We start from the raw sequence: 17,915 nt of genomic DNA on the forward strand, positions 1-17,915 counted from the left end.
ATAAAAGGAAAAATTGGTAAGCTGCATTTCATGAAAAATAATTTTTTTTGTTCTATGAAAGACCCTGTGAAGAGGATGAAAAGATAAGCTACAGACAGGGAGAATATATTTTCAAATGACATCTCCAACAAAGGACTTGAATCTAGAATATATAAAGAATTCTCGAAACTCAACAGTGAAAAACAATCCAGTTAGAAAGTGGTCAAAAAATATCAACAGACATTTCACTGAAGAGGATATACCCATGGCAAATAAGCACATGAAAATAGGTACATCATTGTAGCCATTATGGAAGTGCAAATCAAAACTCCTATGAGATATTACTACATTACTATTAGAATGGCTAAAATGAATATTAATAACATGAAAATTGAATAAGCTTTGTGGCTTGCACCGACACTATTTTCCTGGTTGGGATGCCAGTAATTGTTGGGTAAAGTGTTACCGCCAGGAGAAAATGGATAAAGCGTGCATAGGATCTCTCTGAATTATTTCTTATGCTTCATTGCTACAGTTACATTCATGCAAATGCTACAGTTACATTTAAAGAATTTTTTAAAAACGTATAAAACAAAAACCTATGCATGAGTAAGTTTAGAAAGAGAGCAAAATATTGATATCTCCATGTTGTAAACGGTCTTGATGATTAAAAAAGAACATTCTTTCCATTGTTATGTATCTTAAAAAGTGTATTAGAATGAGGACAGTGGCATGTAGTGGCAGCTCCCCATTCCCTCTTAGCTTTTAGCGATATCTGTAGGAGAGTAGATTATTTGGGGGAGAATTGAGACTTATAATTTAACTTGGGCTAGATTAAAAGTTGTCTGTTTTTTGTCTCTCTCCTGCTTAAATGTTGTATCAAAAAATCTTCTTAAGAATATTCAGTAATTCAGACATTACATTAATTCACATTCTCCATCTCAGCTTGTGATCCAAGTGAGGTTTTTTGACAACTTTCCCTTTGGGAGTATATGTTAAACATAAGCATGGGATTCAACAGCCCTTGACCCTGCAGTTGTGATTTAGGGCTTTAATTGCAAGCTCTAGCTTGTAAGCATTGCAGAAAGGCTGTTTAGTGTGTTATGGAAATGGTCACAATTTCTAAATGTGAACTCAAGTGGAAGCGTGGGGAAAAACAGGGACTCCTTCTTGTTTATCACATACGTGGGAGCATGGAAAATGAAATGAGGAACTCTGAACCATGAACAGCAGGAACATGCAGGGATGCTGGGCTGCAGAGAGGCTGAGCACCTGGTTGGGAGAATGAACATCAGGACAGAAAGCAGGGCACCCTATGCACTAAGAACACACACAAGTGCTCCAACGCCTAGGCTGGGGAAGGAACCAGGGCATGGTCCAGTTTTACAGTCTGCTAAGAAAGAGATCACTAGAGACCTTAAGTCCAGACTGTAAGCCTTGTTTTGACCAATTTGCCAGACAGATATCTTCCAGACACATACTGGAAAAATGCTACCTCAAGTGATGATCCAGCTGGAAACACTTCTTTTATAAGTGGCATGTGTCAAGGGTCCCCAAGGTCACCCCCAGGATTGATGATTCACTAGGAGAACTCACAGGACTTGACATATACTTATACTCATGACTGTGATTTATTACAGCAAAATCATATGTAAAAAATACATATATACGCACACATGCATCTCTTTCTCTCTCACATGCACATGCACACACACACACACACACACACACACACACAAAATGCAAGGTCCGCAAAGGAAAAAGGCACATGGGCTGAAGTCCAGAGGAAACCAGAAGCAAGTTTCCAAGAGTCCTCTCTCAATGGAGTCATGCAGGACATGCTTAATTCCTCCAGCAACAAATTGTGACAATACATGTGAAATGTTTACCAGGGAAGCTCAGCAGAGACTCCATGTCCATGGTTTTTATTGAGGGCTGGCCATGTAGACACCCTCTGCCTAGCACATATCAATGCAGACTTTCAGAAGAAAGCACGTTTTCAGCATAAACCACATTATGTGCTCAAATGGTTTAGGCACAGTGAGCCACCCTTATCAGTCAAGGAATGGTGGGAATCTTCCCAAACCCAAGTTCCCAGGTGCAATCTCAGGATAGCAGTCTCAGGCCTTTCATGTTAACTTTATTTTGCACATGGTGCCATAAGATAAAGCATATATGCATCCTGATTGGCATTAGTGCTCTTCCCTCTTCAAGGTCAAATAACTAGAATAAATAAAAAGCAGGAATAAGTAAATGACAATGTCAATGACATTGACATTGGGAGAGAAGCCATCAGATGACCGGGTATTTTTATTACTTTCTGGAGAATGCGAAGCATGGAATGAAATTGACAGGCCAACCTGCTACAGCCTGAATGTTTATGTCTCTCCATGATTAATGTGTCAAAACCTACCAAGGTGATGGTATTAGGAGGTGGGGCCTTTGAGAGGTGATTAGGTCACAATCACTCTGCCCTCATGGGTGGGGTTAGTGCCTTATCAAAGAGTGCTTCCTTGCCTCTTACACCATATGCAGACCCAGCAAGAAAGTGCCATCTGTGAACAAGGAAGTGAGCCCTCAGCAGACACTGAATCTACCACTACCTTGATCTTGGACTTCCCAGACTCCAGAACTGTGAGAAATCAATTTCTGTTGTTTATAAGCCACCCAGTTTATGGTATTTTGTTATAGCAGCCTGAGCTAAGACACAAGCTGAGTGGACAAAGCTGAAGGTGGGGTTGTTTCTTCTGGATGACCCTGGAGAGACACTGGGTCACAAGGATTGAGAGCAGGAGAGGGATTCAGGCAGAGTCATGCATTTCCATAAAGGCCTGTTTAATAGCAGGACACCCAGTTCCCCCATCAGAGCGACTACAGTAATAGCATCTGCCATAGCTCCAGAAACCTTCTCTGGGAAGAAAACTTAACAGCCTGGCCAGGCAGTGCTTGGTCCCTTGGGGTGAGAGACCGAGACCCCTGAATACATAGCTTAGTGCTGGGGAGGGTCAGCCTGCTTGTTTGCCATCAGTCAGCACCCCCTCACAGGAAGCCTGCCAGGTGACTGCCTTGCGTTGGACCTGGAGTTTTCTGCTGCTGGGCATCCAGGGGTGATGCCTCCACAGTGATGGGAGGTTGTGCTGGCTGCCTGTACTGGTCCACTCAGCCTTCCACTTGTGTGTTGGAATCTCCACATTTTGGGGAGGCCACCCTTCTCTGGGTTGGATCCTGCTTTGATTCTCCTTATTGAAGTAGAGATGGAAATTTCAGGAGACACAGGGGAGAAACTGGCCAGTGAGTTTCACAATATTCTGATATTACCTACAGTGCTTTCAGCTCTCTACCAGAAGGTAAAACTTTTGAGATCCTGAAGGTGCTAGGTTGCTGTCCCATGACTGAGGGGATATGCTGTGGCATTTCTGCAGGCTTTACATGTTTGCCTTTAAGCAAGATGGAAAGTTTTCTGACACTTTTATTATTTGCCAGGGCAGAGGTTGTAGCCCCTTGGTGAAATTTAATTATACCCTCCACCAAATCCAATTACTACCCACACCCATGAAATCCCATTATAACTTTCTTTTGCTTCATTAGAGATACACCAAGACAGGTCCCTTCCTAATCCATTATGGCAGATTCCCTAAAGAATGTTAGTTAGAGATTTTGCATATATTGTTCATTACTTCGCAGTGCAAATATGCAAAAATGCAAATGACCTGCCTTTAACTTGCTTAAAGACCAGGAAGGCGTGTCCTCTTCCTGACTGATCTGGGTGGCTTCTGTTGCAGAGACCTCTGTCTTGGAACTGCCTATGGCAAGATGTGTGCCTGCTGACAGGAAGCCTGGCAGTAATACCATCAAGCCTTATGTTCAGAAAAGCACAAAATGTTTCTTCAATCAGAAGGGAGCATTGAGTTGTTTTGGGGCTGGACTGTGGCAGGTGGCCAAGAGAACAAAACTCCTTTTGTACTTTTTCCGTGCTTAAAACACTAGACTCAGCCGAGATGTGGTTTGGGGTAGGACAGACCTTTCCTGCAGGGGTTGGGGAACCTAGCTGTTCTTCCCCTGCAGGAATGCCTGAGCCATGCTGTGGGGCAGGCCGGCTGATGTGTGCTGCGTACCAGCGGTGGGGCATCAGCCCAGTGTAGTTTCTATCAAATTTGAACTGAGGAAGAAAATAAAAGAGACCAAGCACATATCTGTTTTACTATAAGAAAGCTGATTCCTTAGGGATTTCAGACCCCCGAGGATATTTTCTTAAGGATAATCAGAGAATGAACAATCAAGCATCATCAAATATTTTTGTTTCGTTTTTATTTTCAACTTTTACAATAAAAAATTTCAAACAAATTTCAAGACAGAAGTTGAAAGACTAGTACAGTAAATGTCTGGGCACACCGTCCACCTGGTTTCATTACACGTTAACACTTTGCCATATTAAAATTTCTCTTTTTTACCCTCTGTGCATATGTTTGTGTGAGTGTGTGTGTGTGTGTGTGCATGAAATCATTTGAGAGTAAGTTGCAGGCATCAAAACACTTCATCCCTAAGAGCTTCAATGTTCATTTTCTAAAAATAAGGATGTTTTCTTATAAAATCATAATAACCATCATCACACCTAAAAAATGAGCAATGATTTAATAGTATTATCTAAAAAAAAATTAAAGAAAAATCAACAGCATGAAAAAGAAGGAGAAAGATGAACAAACATAACAACAGGCACTAGAGGAAGCAAAATAGAGAAACAAAAACTAATTAGTAACCCTAGGGATGTGTGGCCACATTGCATCCATAAAGCAAGAACAGCCTGCTATGAAATACAAGCATTCAGAGACCCATAAAGTGCTTGTAAAATTAAAAATATACATTGCAAAAAAAAAATCAAATGTAAGGGCTAAAGAAGAAATTTGAGAAAACTTCCAAGAATGAAGATCAGAAAGACAAAAAAGGGAGAGTAGGATTAAAGGGAAATTTCCATTCCATTTTTGGTGGGTAATCAATCTAAAATCTGTAACATTTCCAAGAAAGCGATTGGAGAATACAGAGAGGCAGGTAAATCAGAGAAATAGACGAAAATTCTTGAGATACGAAGAAAGCCAAAAAAGTCTGGAGATTGGTGGGACCCATTGGAAGAGATTAGAGCCTGAAAACAACCTGGAGAATTTCAGAACATCAAGCAAGGACAAAGAAAGGCCTCAAAACCCTCAAGCTGAAAAAACATGGGATTATTTACCAAGGCCTGAGAGTCAGATTGACCACAGACCTCTCAAGCAGCACTGAAGGATGTAACAGCTTCTCAACTGTAATGTACCCATACATCCTTGGATATCTTGTTCAACTTCAGATTCTGGGGTGGGGGGATTCTGTATTTCCAGCAATCTCTTAGGTGATATTATGGCTCCTGGCCTATGGATCACACTGAGTGGCAAGGGCCTACAGGTCACAGGTCTAGAATAAAATGGAATAATACCTTCAAAGTTCTGAAGAAGATTGCTTTGAATGTGAAATTTCACAGCTAGCCAAATTATTGATCAAGTATGAGGCAAGATAAAGACAGATACTCAAATGCACTGTAAGTTCACTTGATATGCATTTTCTGAAAAATGTTACTTGTGGATGAACTGCAAGAAAGCATTCAAGAAATGAAGAATTTAAAAGACATGGATGCTTTCGGGAGCTAACCCAAGTGGAGTATGTGCAAGGAAATACCTGGATGGTAGTGATGTGACAAGCCCAGAAAACAATTAGTCCAAATTTGAACAGGAAGTCAGAGGGGTCAAAATAATGACTTTAAGAAGGAAACAATTTCTGTTCAACAAAAAGAAGCAGGAAGATTCTAGTGATATGATGGAAAAGGCATGTTTCTTCTTGAAAGAAGAGAAAGAAGAGTCCATTAAGACTCCAGGAAAAACAAAACCACTCAAGAAAAGCATGCTCCAACTACGAGCAAACTAAAGCATGACATGAGAATGTATTTGACCTTCACACTGGGAAGCTTCCCCTTCTAGGAGAACAAAAACTACTTAAAAATGGTTATTTCTGGAGTGAGTTATTAAAGGTAAAAGATTGGGTAGGAGATTTTTGCTTTTTATTTAAGACTATTTAATAGGGCTTTTAATTTTTAGAGATCAAGTATATTTAAAACCATTAAAAAATATTCTCTCCCGGCTGGGCGTGGTGGCTCACTCCTGTAATCCCAGCACTTTGGGAGGCCGAGGCAGGTGGATCACGAGGTCAGGAGATCAAGACCATCCTGGCTAACACGGTGAAACCCTATCTCTACTAAAAATATAAAAAATTAGCCAGGCGTGGTGGCAGGTGCCTGTAGTCCCAGCTACTCGAGAGGCTGAGGCAGGAGAATGGTGTGAACCCGGGAGACGGAGCTTGCAGTGAGCCAAGATCACCACTGCACACCAGCCTGGGTGACAGAGTGAGACTCCATCTTAAAAAAAAAAAAAAAATTCTCTCCCTTTGATATAAAATGTCAGGGAGGGAAGAAAAGGAATGAAGAGTGACAAAGAAAGGAAGGGCTTTTCAAGAGAACAAACCAACTCATGATACACACAAACTCACCCCATCCTCCAACATAACAACCCTCTTTACTCCCACGAATGAACAGACAAGTTCTGTTTTTCTCTTTCCAAATCCATTGACCCATATGCAAAGCTGGCACTAATTTTTTTGAAACCAGATGTTGCAGCATCTAAATATTTACATTTTGCCTCATCAGGACTCCATGTGTGAGATTCTGGAGAAAGGGAGCCTTCTGGACCTGGGGCCTTTGTCTTTTCTTCTCTGCTCCCCAGAATTTGATTTTAATGTAGTTTTTCAAATTGGGGACTATGAGTTCTTGACAGAATGTATTAATTTTGTGTCTTAATTTTGATGATCTTCTAAACAGATATAGTCTAAGCAGTATACACAGATCATCAGGATAACAACCATATAACCAGAGATTGCCGTGGGGATTCTGGCCTTTGTCTTGCACTGCTAAGCCTGTCAGCACCAGAGAACACCTTCTTGATGACCAGGAACCAATGAGGAAAGAATAGATGTAGGTTTTCTATGATTTAAAAATCTGGGTTTAGTGGAGGCCGAAGATTGGTATGATGTGCTTGCTGCTTGAAGAGGTATCTTAGTCCATGTCTTCTTCTGTAACAGAATACCACTAAGTAATTGATAAAGAACAGACATTTATTTCTCACAGTTCTGGAGGCTGGGGAGTCCAAGATCAAGATGCTGGCCTCTGGTGAGAGCTACTCTCTGCTTCCAATATGGCGCCTTGAATATTGTGTCCTCACATGGCAGAAGGCAGAAGGGGAGAAAGGGGTGAACTCACTCCATCAAGCCCTTTTCTAAAGGCACCTAATCCCATCCACAAGGGAGGAGCCCTTGTGGCCTAATCACCCCTGAACGTCTCTGCCTTTTAATAGTATTACATTGGTAATACCTAAATTTTGGAGGAGACACATTCAAACCGTAGCAGAGGGTTTTATAGACCACAGAGAAGTGTGGCAGAGGGATCTCTTTGCCCAGCCCTCAGAGGTGTGGGCATAACTCCCCCAAAGGAACTGGCACAGGCTGGAAAAAAACAAGTTCATGCTGCAAAACAGTCTGTCACATGTTATTAGGACTGTTGACTTGAATCTTATTGGTTTTGTAGTTTTGCTTGTATTTAATTTCATAGTTTAGAGTTGAACAAGAGCTATAAACATAAGGTGTTTATATCTAGTTTTATGTTTGAACATGTTTGAGTAACGTTATAATTTGAAACAACTTAAATCAACATTGGGGGTTAAGGAGAATTGTTTTCTTTCAGAAAGGGTTTGCACGGTACTCAAGTTGTAACAAACTAAGTCGAATTTCTTTTTTAACATTCTGCCCATTGCCATTTCATTCTTTATTTTGTCACAGATTTAAGACAAGTTACTTTCTCTTTTCAATTGAAAAAAATTCTACAAGTAACATGTATTCCAGCGACACTGGACGGTTTGTTGTTGTCATCAGGGCTTGGGTGTCAGGAGGGGGCTGACATGCACATACACATGAGGAAGCTTGCTGGAAATGAGGGCGATATGGGGGTGAGTGGGGGGTAGAAGGAGGCTAGGGGAGGTGAGAATGGGATGGAAAAACACTTGGGAACAACAGCCGGCCCTGCACTAGGGAAAGTGGACACATCTGCTTCCCGGAGTTCGGTTCAGACCCAGTCACTACTGGGGTTAGCAGTCAGGACACATTTGTCTGCATGTAATAAATACCCATCTAAAGTGGCTGAAACCATAAGAACACCAGCCATGCTCCTTGGTGACCCCACAGCTGGGGCCTGTCTGCCCTTGAGTCCCTTGCTTCTGTCCAGCATCCAGTTCCACTGACACTGGAGTGATTTCTGGATCGTCTCATCAGTGTCTTAAAACAGCTGCCACAATTCTGGGGAAGACAGCACGAGGGAAAACCTTCCCCAGAAACCTTCAGCTGAATTCCTCATAGATCCCATTGGCCAGGACGGTGCCCGTGGCCCAACTGTGTGAGAAATGGCATTTTCTACCTCTTTAGTGAGAAGTTTGGGCCAGAATGAAGTTTCTGTGTGGCGTGAGGGCCGCGGCTGCCTGCAGGAATGGTGTGCTCCTGAGCTGGACTCCACTGGGCCAGTTACACATGGCGACGGGAAGAGCACAGGGGGTGCGGGGCAGGGGTACACTCCCAGGCTCTTTATACCATGTGCATGGGACTAGGCCCACAAGAGGGATCACCAAATCAATCACCTTCAAGGCCAGGCAGGTACCTTAATAACTGTAGCAGACCCCGAGACTCAGAGTGCCTTGGGGACTGGTGCAAATGGAGGGCCTTTGCCCCTTTCCAAGGGGGCTATAACCTCTCCTCAGCTCCCACTGACCATCGTGTTGGGGGAACGTTGGTTCAGGCTTTGCAGAAATTCTAAGTTTTCAACGGAAGGTAAGCACATAATATGTTTTTAATGTGAAATGGCCATGGGGGTTGTGAGGGGTGTGTCTAACAAAACCCGTCTATGGCGTGGGGTGAGCCACAGAGCCTTGCACATGATAGGCTGCAAAGGAGGGAGCTCTGGAGGAAGAATGCACGCTTAGGCCAGGGCGGCCTCATGGCCAGATAGCCCAGGCTCTGTTTCACCCACATTGAGGGAACCGTGAAATCCTGGGCTTAGCCTCTCTGAGAGTTACAGCCCTCACCTGTAAAACTGGGACCATCACCTGTACCTTGTAGGACTCTTACAGTTACTCTTGGAGAGCACTCAGCACACAGTAGGGGCCCAATTAAGGCTGTGTTGTGGCTATTTTAATAAGCCGTGGGTTCTGCATATGGAGACGGTTTGGTTGCCAGACACCAGGGCTCACGCCCCTACTGTGGCATGAAGTAGCCTGGGCAAGTTCCAGGTAGGAGAGCCCAAATGTGTGCAGGGGACTGATGTAATGTGGCGCAGGTGTGTGGGATGGGAAGCGAAGGGAAGAAGAGACCCCGAGAAGGGAGAAAGGGACCGGAAGAGCTCCCTGTTCCTGTGTACTGTGGCACAGCAAACCACCCCAAACTTCCTAACTTAGGGACACACAACCACAACCACCTTGTTGGGCCTGTGGGCTCTGCTTCGGGTCAGAAATTCTAACAGGAAGTCGCAGAGGTGGCTCATCTGGCGGCCTCCTGAGTCTCTACGCTGGGCTCCAGGTGCTGACACTGTCACTCAGTTCCCCAAAGTGCCTGGATAAAGGCAGCTCTTCAGACAGCAGCCAAGGCCCTGGTGTCTAGCCCTGCCCCTGCCCCTTCCTTCCATACACCCTGGCCGCCCAGGCTTCTCCGTGCTGCTGTGTCTCTAAAGGTGCTCTGCCCGCAGCCCTGAAAGCCTTTGTTGCTGCTACCGTTCCTTCTCAGATTCAGAATTTATGTCAAATGTGAGTGCGCAGCCCCTCTCTGTGCCCACTGAGCTTTGAGTTCACCTGTCGTCTCATCACATTATCCTGACATGCTGTCTGCTCTTGCCCCTCCCCCAGCACACCAGGGGTTCCTGCATTCTCTTTGTATCCCCAGTGACTACACAGAGCCTGGCATACAGTAGGTGCAGCTTAGGTGTGGAATTATTGAAAGCATGGACTCTGGGCTGGGTGTAGTGGCTCATGCCTGTAATCCCAGCACTTTGGGAGGCTGAGGTGGGTGGATCACTTGAGGTCAGGAGTTTGAGACCAGCCTGGTCGACATGGTGAAACCCCATCTCTACTAAAATACAAAAATTAGGTGTGGTGGTGGGTGCCTGTAATCCCAGCTACTCGGGAAGCTGAGGCAGGAGAATCGCTTGAACCCGGGAAGTGGAGGTTGCAGTGAGCTGAGCTCGCACCACTGCACTCCAGCCTGGGCGACAGAGTGAAACTTCATCTGAAAGCATGGACTCTGGGTTGAAATCCCAGCCCCACCACTTCCTGGCTCTGTGACCCTGGCAACTGGCTGAACCTCTCTAGGCCTTGGTTGTCTTATTGGACAATGGGGTGAGTGACTCCATGAACTACCCAAAGTTGTCATGAAGATTAAATTAGGTATTCCATCTAAAGGGTTTGGAACAGAGCTTAGCCTTAGTAGATAGATGCTCAAAGAAAATGAGTAGTTGCTGCTATTAGGTGTTGTATATATGAATGAACAAATGAATGAAGCTCATTCATTCTTTAAGGCTCAGGTCAAAAGCTCTCCTGTTCCATAAAGCTTTCCCCAATCCTCATAGTAAAGGGATCCACTTTTAACTTGCTGTGCTTCTGTACCTGTCGTGTTCTTTACAGATCCCTCTGAGTATAGTTGTGTGTGCATAGGTTGATCTCTCTGTCTGCACTGGAAGACCCCGAGGGACGGCTGTATCTTATTTATCTTTTGAATGTTCCCTATACTCAATATAAAGAGTAGGTGCCATGTACATAGCAAGTGCTCCATAAATGTGGCTGGAAGGAAGGAGGGAAACCAGAAAGGGGAAACCACTTTATATCTAACTGGAAAGAGACACTAAGAAGATAAGTTAAACTTGGTCCAGATTTAACTGAAAACGACAACAAAACTAACCACTCTTAAGTTCGATTGAATTGTGCATGATTTTTTGCTGGGCCTAAATCACTGCTTCAGATCCATCCATCCTTCCTGGTTTGAAGTTCAAGTTCAAATCCATGTTTTTTTTTGTTTTGTTTTGGTTTGGTGTTTTTATTTGTTTTTGCTTTTGTTTTTGTTTTTGAGATGGAGTCTTGCTCTGCGCCCAGGCTAGAGTGCAGTGGTGCAATCTCAGCTCACCGCAACCTCCACCTCCCGGGTTCAAGTCAAATCTGTGTTTAAGGCCCAGCAATTACTCAGAGCTGCTTACATGTTGGTTTCTGTGCTAAAGTAGTCCTTTCCCTTCCCTTTCCCCTTCCCTCTCTTCTCTCCCCGCTCCTTCTCCTCTCATCTCTCCTCTCTCCTCCTCTCCTCTATTCCCCTCCCCTCCTCTTCCTTCCCTTCTTCTTCTGTCATCCCTTCCATCTCTGCCTCTTATTTCTTCTAGCCAGGGAATTTTTAAAGATTCTCCCCAAAGAAATCTTGCCTTGATGGGATGTCCAGCATCTAAAAGAGGTAAAGAGTTAAAATGCATGATGGTGGAAAATCAAGACCATCCACTTGGTCTTTTCTTCATTCTCATACCCATAGGTGACCCCTGAAATGCCCTTCGGGAACCTAGGCTTGCCAGATGTAGGAAAAAGAAATACAGGATGCCCAGCTACTTTTGTATTTCAGGTAAACATGAATATTATTTTAGTATAAGTATGACCCATGCAATATTTGGGTGTCCAAATATAAATTGGGTGTCCTCTTTTATCTGGCAGTCCTGTTGGAACCCCTAGGGCCAGGCCCAGCTTCATGGGGTGAGATTTGTGCAGTGGAACAGGACCCTGCCCTCAGAAGGGACCATGCTTAGTTCAGTGCTCTGTTCTCATCATCATAACATTCTTAATAATTTTTGAAGAAGGGGACCTGCATTTTCATTTTGCGTCGAGCCCCAAATAATGTAGCCAGTCTACCTAGGGCTCCTTGGAACATGATATGGGGCCCAGTGCCATAAGTACTGCCACTTTGAGTCAATGTACCACTCTATGGTACAAACCCAAGGATGGCCCCACTGCCTGGATTCATAATGGATATCTGGTGGGGTTTCCTTGGAAATCACATTTTTCTATTATAATTGGCTCTAAGTGTTTCTGCTTTGGCAGCAAACTCTACTTGTTAGGCTCTTTAATCCAAGTTTCACTGTACCTAGCATAAATCAGTGAAATACTTAGTGTGAGGAAATGCTGGTTGCTTCATAGATGCCTTGAAAAGTGATTTGACCTTAAAAATAACTTTTATTGGTGTTACATAATCATGTTGCATGATGTATATGATATTTATTGCAAATGCATGTTCATGATGTCATCATTCTGCACAATTGCCAAACTCATAGTTTCCAAATGTTGACTGTAGATTTGCTTGATTCCTCCTGCAGATGGGACCTTTTTTAAAAGAAAAGACATGGATATTTTGACTGCTCACTCACCCTAGAGTTCTACTAAGAAAGGGGCTCCTGAGCAGGTGTATATGAAAGTAAAGAGTGCAGAACCAGCAGAACACGCAGAACCAGAGACCTGTATGAAAAGCCACAAAAACACCACCCACAATCACCTATCACAAGTTGTCTTAAGGAAACCTTGAATAAGTAAAACACCAGACTTACAGGAGAATGTAATCACTTGTGTTGCTGAAAATAATGTTTCACTTTACAAAACAATTTACTACTAGATCCATTTTAAGTAATGAAATATCTAGAACTAAAACATGTAATGAATAAAATTTTTTTTGAATTTCTTAGTTTTGATAGTCACCATTATTATGTAAGAGATCACTTTTTTATTTTATTTTTGGAGACAGAGTCTCACTCTGTCATCCAGGCTGGAGTGCAGTGATGTGATCTCAGCTCACTGCAACCTCCGACTCCGGGGTTCAAGTGATTCTCCTGCTTCCCGAGTAACTGGGACTATAAGCACGCACCACCATGCCCGGCTAATTTTTTTATGTTTTTGGTAGAGATGGGGTTTCACTATGTTGGCTAGGCTGGTCTCGAACTCCTGACCTCAGGTGATCCACCCACCTTGGCCTCCCAAAGTGCCGGGATTACAGGCGTGCGCCACTGCGCCTGGCCAACAAATCACTTTTTAGGGGAATCTGGGTGTTGGCTGGAGAGAATCATTCTATGCGCTTTTAACTTTGCAACTTCTGTGAGTCTACAATTATTTTTAAATAGAGTTAAAAATTATATATATATACACACACACACACATATATACTACACAGTGTATTATAATATATTCAGGAACACCCCTATGAGGTCAAACAAGCACATCTTCATTGCACACTCAGTCTAGGTGGTGACTGATCTCTCTTTGCCTCTGCCTGGTAATTTATAAAAGTACTGGACCTAGAGACTGTAATGCCCAAATCCCATGGTAGCTGATAGCTTCAATCTCTTTATCTTTCACCAAGGGGGCATCAACAGCAGAAAATAAACTCATTTTAAAAATCACGTTTCCTTGTCTTATGACCTAGGAAAGGAGCAAAGATCCAAAGTGAGTAATCTGCTTTTGTGATGTTAGCCAGAACCAAATTTATCTCCCTTGTCTTTCTTAAGTTTAGCACCTGAACTTGATTATTGTATCATTCTAATTGTAATCCTAGTTAGAGTGAGTTAGTTCTACCCAATTTTAGTTGCTTAAATGGAAAAAGTGGAAATAGTGGCAGAAGTTAAAGGAGATTATCAAGGAATTGGACGTATTGGATGAGATAGGGAGAACAGGAAGGGAATGTACTTATTCATTCGCTCAAGGGCGAGTCCTTGTCTCTGGGCTCTGTGCAGTACGTTGTCCGATGGCACAGGGATGGACACACTCTGACGCCTGGCACTTGCTTTCCAGGCTGCCGGAAGACAGCAAGCCAGTAAACAAGTTGTGGTCTGTAGCACCAGGTAGCCATAAATGCTATGGAGAAAAATAGAGTAAGGGAAAGCTGTGGGGGTGGGAATCAGAGAAAGCAATTTGTTCATACTTGGAATGACATTGCTTCTGCAGCAAGAGTGAGATAGAGTTACAGCCATCATAAATCTTATAGATTAGCAAAAACAAAGTTAAATCTTAATCCTGGTATTGCGTTAGTGAAATGGAACTGGTTTGCTATATCATTTCAATTTTAATTCTAGTTAAAGTCATTTTATTTTCCCCACTTTCCCAGATCCTGGCAGGGTTTGATGCTCACACTTATTTTATATAGCAGCAGCCATAAAAATGTACATGTTCTTTGACCCATAATGCAGTGATTCTCAATCTCACTGGACCTAATGCCCTCTTTTTGACAATGAATATTCTGTAACACTCCCTTTACTATCCTGAATGAAATCACGGATCACATAACTTATCTAGAGACATAATTGCAAGAATACAAGACAATACTTAAGGAAACCAAAGGAAAGTTATTTATATAATAAATATATTTATTTAATAACAAAGTAAACATGAACACAGCAAGACATACAATGCCTGCGTCTATACTCAGAATTACTGTGTCAGCCTCGAATGCAGATGCCCAGGCTTATGGGGCAGTCACACCTGGGAGCATTGCAGGTTGCCATGGTGATGGGAAAGGAGAGGAGGCGGTGTCACTTGTGTACTGGCCTAAAGCACCTCTAATTTCAAGGGAACAGGGGAGTTTAATTCTTCCATAGGCCTGGGATTTGGAAAACCCGAAAGCTTTGGTATAACTAAGTTCAGGGCTCTTAACTGCCTGGATGTATTTTACCACATGGCATCTGACAGAACATGGGGTATGGCACAGACCTCTGTTGGTTGAGATGGTCCCATGCATTTCATACCTGGCTCTGCCCACCAATGCCAGTAAAGCTTCCCCAGGCAAAAATGCCTTGAAAGTTTTCAGCATCCCTCTTATTGGCAGAGTGGCCCTCTTTAAGAGCCTCTGTATCAATCAAGTTCATGGGGATTTATTCGCAGGTAATAATACAAAATATGACTATGCTATTTGTCTGCTTATATTGCTATCAAGGTTATTATGACAGTGTAAAACTAGAAACAACCTAAGTATCCAACCAAATGGAAATGTTTAGTTAGCTATGATTTATCAAAACAAAAGTATACGGTTAGTAAATAAACAAATAGAATTCTACATAACAGTGCAAATCAAAAATGTCATTTATGAGATACTGTTGAGTGAAAGCAAACATAACATTTTATATAATCTATATAAAAACATGCATGCATATAAAGCAAAGAAGAAATATTCTTAAACTGATAGTTGAAAGAGAATGAATCGCTATCTATTGATTTCTAACAAACCACCCCAAAACTTAGTGCTTTGAGACAACAATTTGTTAGCTCATGATCCTGTAGGTCAGCAGTTTGGGCTAAGCTCACACGACGTGGTTTTTCTGCTGCTCTGCTGGTCTTCCCTGGGCTCACTCATGCTGTGGTAGCAGCATGTCGGGGCTGAGTGGGGGCACGCTGGCCCAAGGTGGCCTCATTCACGTGTCTAGTGGTTGTTGCTGACCATCAGCTGAGTTTCTGCATCAGGCTAGCCATGGACATCTTCTTTGAACCACCACAGAAGAGCATGCAGTATTTTAGGCCCAAATTATAACTTTAAAGCTGCTGAAGTAGAAGATAGAGATTGAAGTAGAGGATAGAGATTGTTTTATTTGTGCATTTCAATACTATTCCCCAAAGGTCTAATTGACCAGAGAATGTCAGGGGTGAAAAAGAGAACGGACCAGCCATCTGGTCCACGGAAGGCAAGCAGGTTTTACTAAAGTGTCAGCTAAAACAGTTGGTCCCAGGACCAGTGTTAGAGACTGATACAGGTAAGAAGGGAGAGCAAGCAGTAAGTAGTTAGTGAAGTTGGCCACAGGGGAGGATGGGGGATGGTGTGATAAATGCCCCACATTTGCCTTGGGGAAATAGAGGCCCTTGTAAGAATCAGGTCTTGTGTTTGATTCCTTCCAAGGAGTTTGCTAAGTGACAAATAGATCTTATTGGGTTGCAGTGTTAAAGATACTGTCATTTTTTACACTGCTGAGACTGATCAGTGATAAACTCTTTGCACAGGTTGTGGGGTGGGAACTGCTAGCCCAATACACCAAACAGTATGAAGAAAAACCACTCTTTGGCCTGCTCCAAAACTGGGCTGAATCTGTGAGGGACAAGCTGAGAACCAGGTACGTGTTACTCAGGCCATCATCATCATCTGCCTTCAGTGGGTTATCATGAAGCCTGAGTTCATACAGCCTTGGCATAACTCACTCTTGCTTGAAATTTTTAGTATTTGCTATATGCAAGAAATCTGTGAATATGTAAAATTAATGCTCATACACTCACTACCAACTTAAAAACTAAAACATTGCCCATTCTGTTCTTTCTCCGTGAGTTCCTTCTTTATTTCATGTTCACTGTTCCAAGCAGTTTACAGGTTTTAATCCTAAAAACCCCATGAGGTAAGTTCTTATTTCCATTTCACAGATGAGGAAACTGAGGCACAGAGGTTAAGTACCTTGCTCAAGATTACATGGCTAGTGAGTGGCAGAGGTGAGATTTGAACCCAGACAGTCTGGCTTCAACATCCATGCTTTTGGTTGTTTGTATTGATCTTTCAGGATTGTCTGTTAGCTTTATAAGTAAAGCATAATATATGTAGCATTTTGTAACTTTGTTTTCACTCAGTATTTTGTTTCTTAGAATCATTCAAATTGTTAAGTATAGGTGCAGAACTCCTCTTCACAATATTCTGTAATATTCCATCCTGTGTATATGCCACACTGTACTTACCCATTCTAATCTCTGATATCTTGGACATTTGGGTTGTGTATGGTTTTTTGATATTTTGCATGATGCTGTTGTGAAAAACCCTGTACATGTTTTCTGGGGGATGTGCACAAGAGTTTTTATAGGGCTTTCAAACTTAGTTGACATTACTTAGAATAAGAAATACACTTTAAATCACCATGGACACCCATATATCCATAGGACCTCCACTTCAGACGCAACTGAAGCAAACAGTTCATGGAGCAGTGGCTACCTCCCTATTTATTACTAATGATGCTCTCTGATATTTTTAAATTTTATTTTTAAAGAATACTGATCTTAGCAGAATATTGATTTCAGCCAGACATGGTGGCTCACGCCTGTGATCCTAGCACTTTGGGAGGCCAGGACAGAAGAATTGCTCAAGCTCAGGAGTTCGAGACCAGCCTGGGCAATATGGTGAGACCTCTGTCTCTACAAAAATAATACAAAAATTAGCCAGGCATGGTGGCACATGACTGTGGTCCCAGCTGCTTGGGAGGCTGAGGCAGGAGGATCGCTTGAGCCTGGGAGGCAGAGGTTGCAGTCAGCCGAGATCATGCCACTGCATTCCAACCTGAGCAACAGAGTGAGACCCTGCTTAAAAAAAATACTGACCCCAACCCTTAAACTGATTTTATGACCTTTTAGTTATTTGCAATCTGTTGTTTGAAAAACACTCCCCTTCGGTATCTATTACCTAGGAATGGAATTGCTGTGCTATGGAGTAATGTTCAACTTTACTAGATAGAGACAAATTATTTTTCAAGGTGGTTGTATAAATTTACACCCCCATTTGTAGCATGTATCTCGTGGGGCCTTATTCTGTTCTCACCAACACTTGGTACTATCAGACTTCTTAATTTTTGTCAATACAATATAGGAAATGATCTCTCACCCTGACTTTAAGCTGAATTTTCTCGATTACTATTAAGGATAAGCATGATTTCACATGTCTGTTTGCCATTTGTATTTCTTCCTATGTGAAATGCCTGTTCATGTTTTTTGCCTATTTTTATTGTGTGTGTGTGTGTGTGTGTGTGT

The 17,915-nt window shown here is 42.7% G+C and overlaps 1 protein-coding gene across 1 annotated transcript in view; it reads left to right on the forward strand.

Moving 5' to 3' along the window:
- The window catches only part of ACOXL (acyl-CoA oxidase like), a 362,868-nt gene that overhangs the window by 211,306 nt on the left and 133,647 nt on the right, over positions 1-17,915 (forward strand). The window contains exon 12 of the mRNA XM_030827970.1: positions 16,140-16,249. Within this exon, the coding sequence (XP_030683830.1) occupies positions 16,140-16,249 (110 nt within the window). The remainder of the gene's footprint in view (positions 1-16,139; positions 16,250-17,915) is intronic.

This window comes from Nomascus leucogenys, chromosome 14 (assembly GCF_006542625.1).
Source record: "Nomascus leucogenys isolate Asia chromosome 14, Asia_NLE_v1, whole genome shotgun sequence".
Lineage (NCBI taxonomy): Eukaryota > Metazoa > Chordata > Mammalia > Primates > Hylobatidae > Nomascus > Nomascus leucogenys.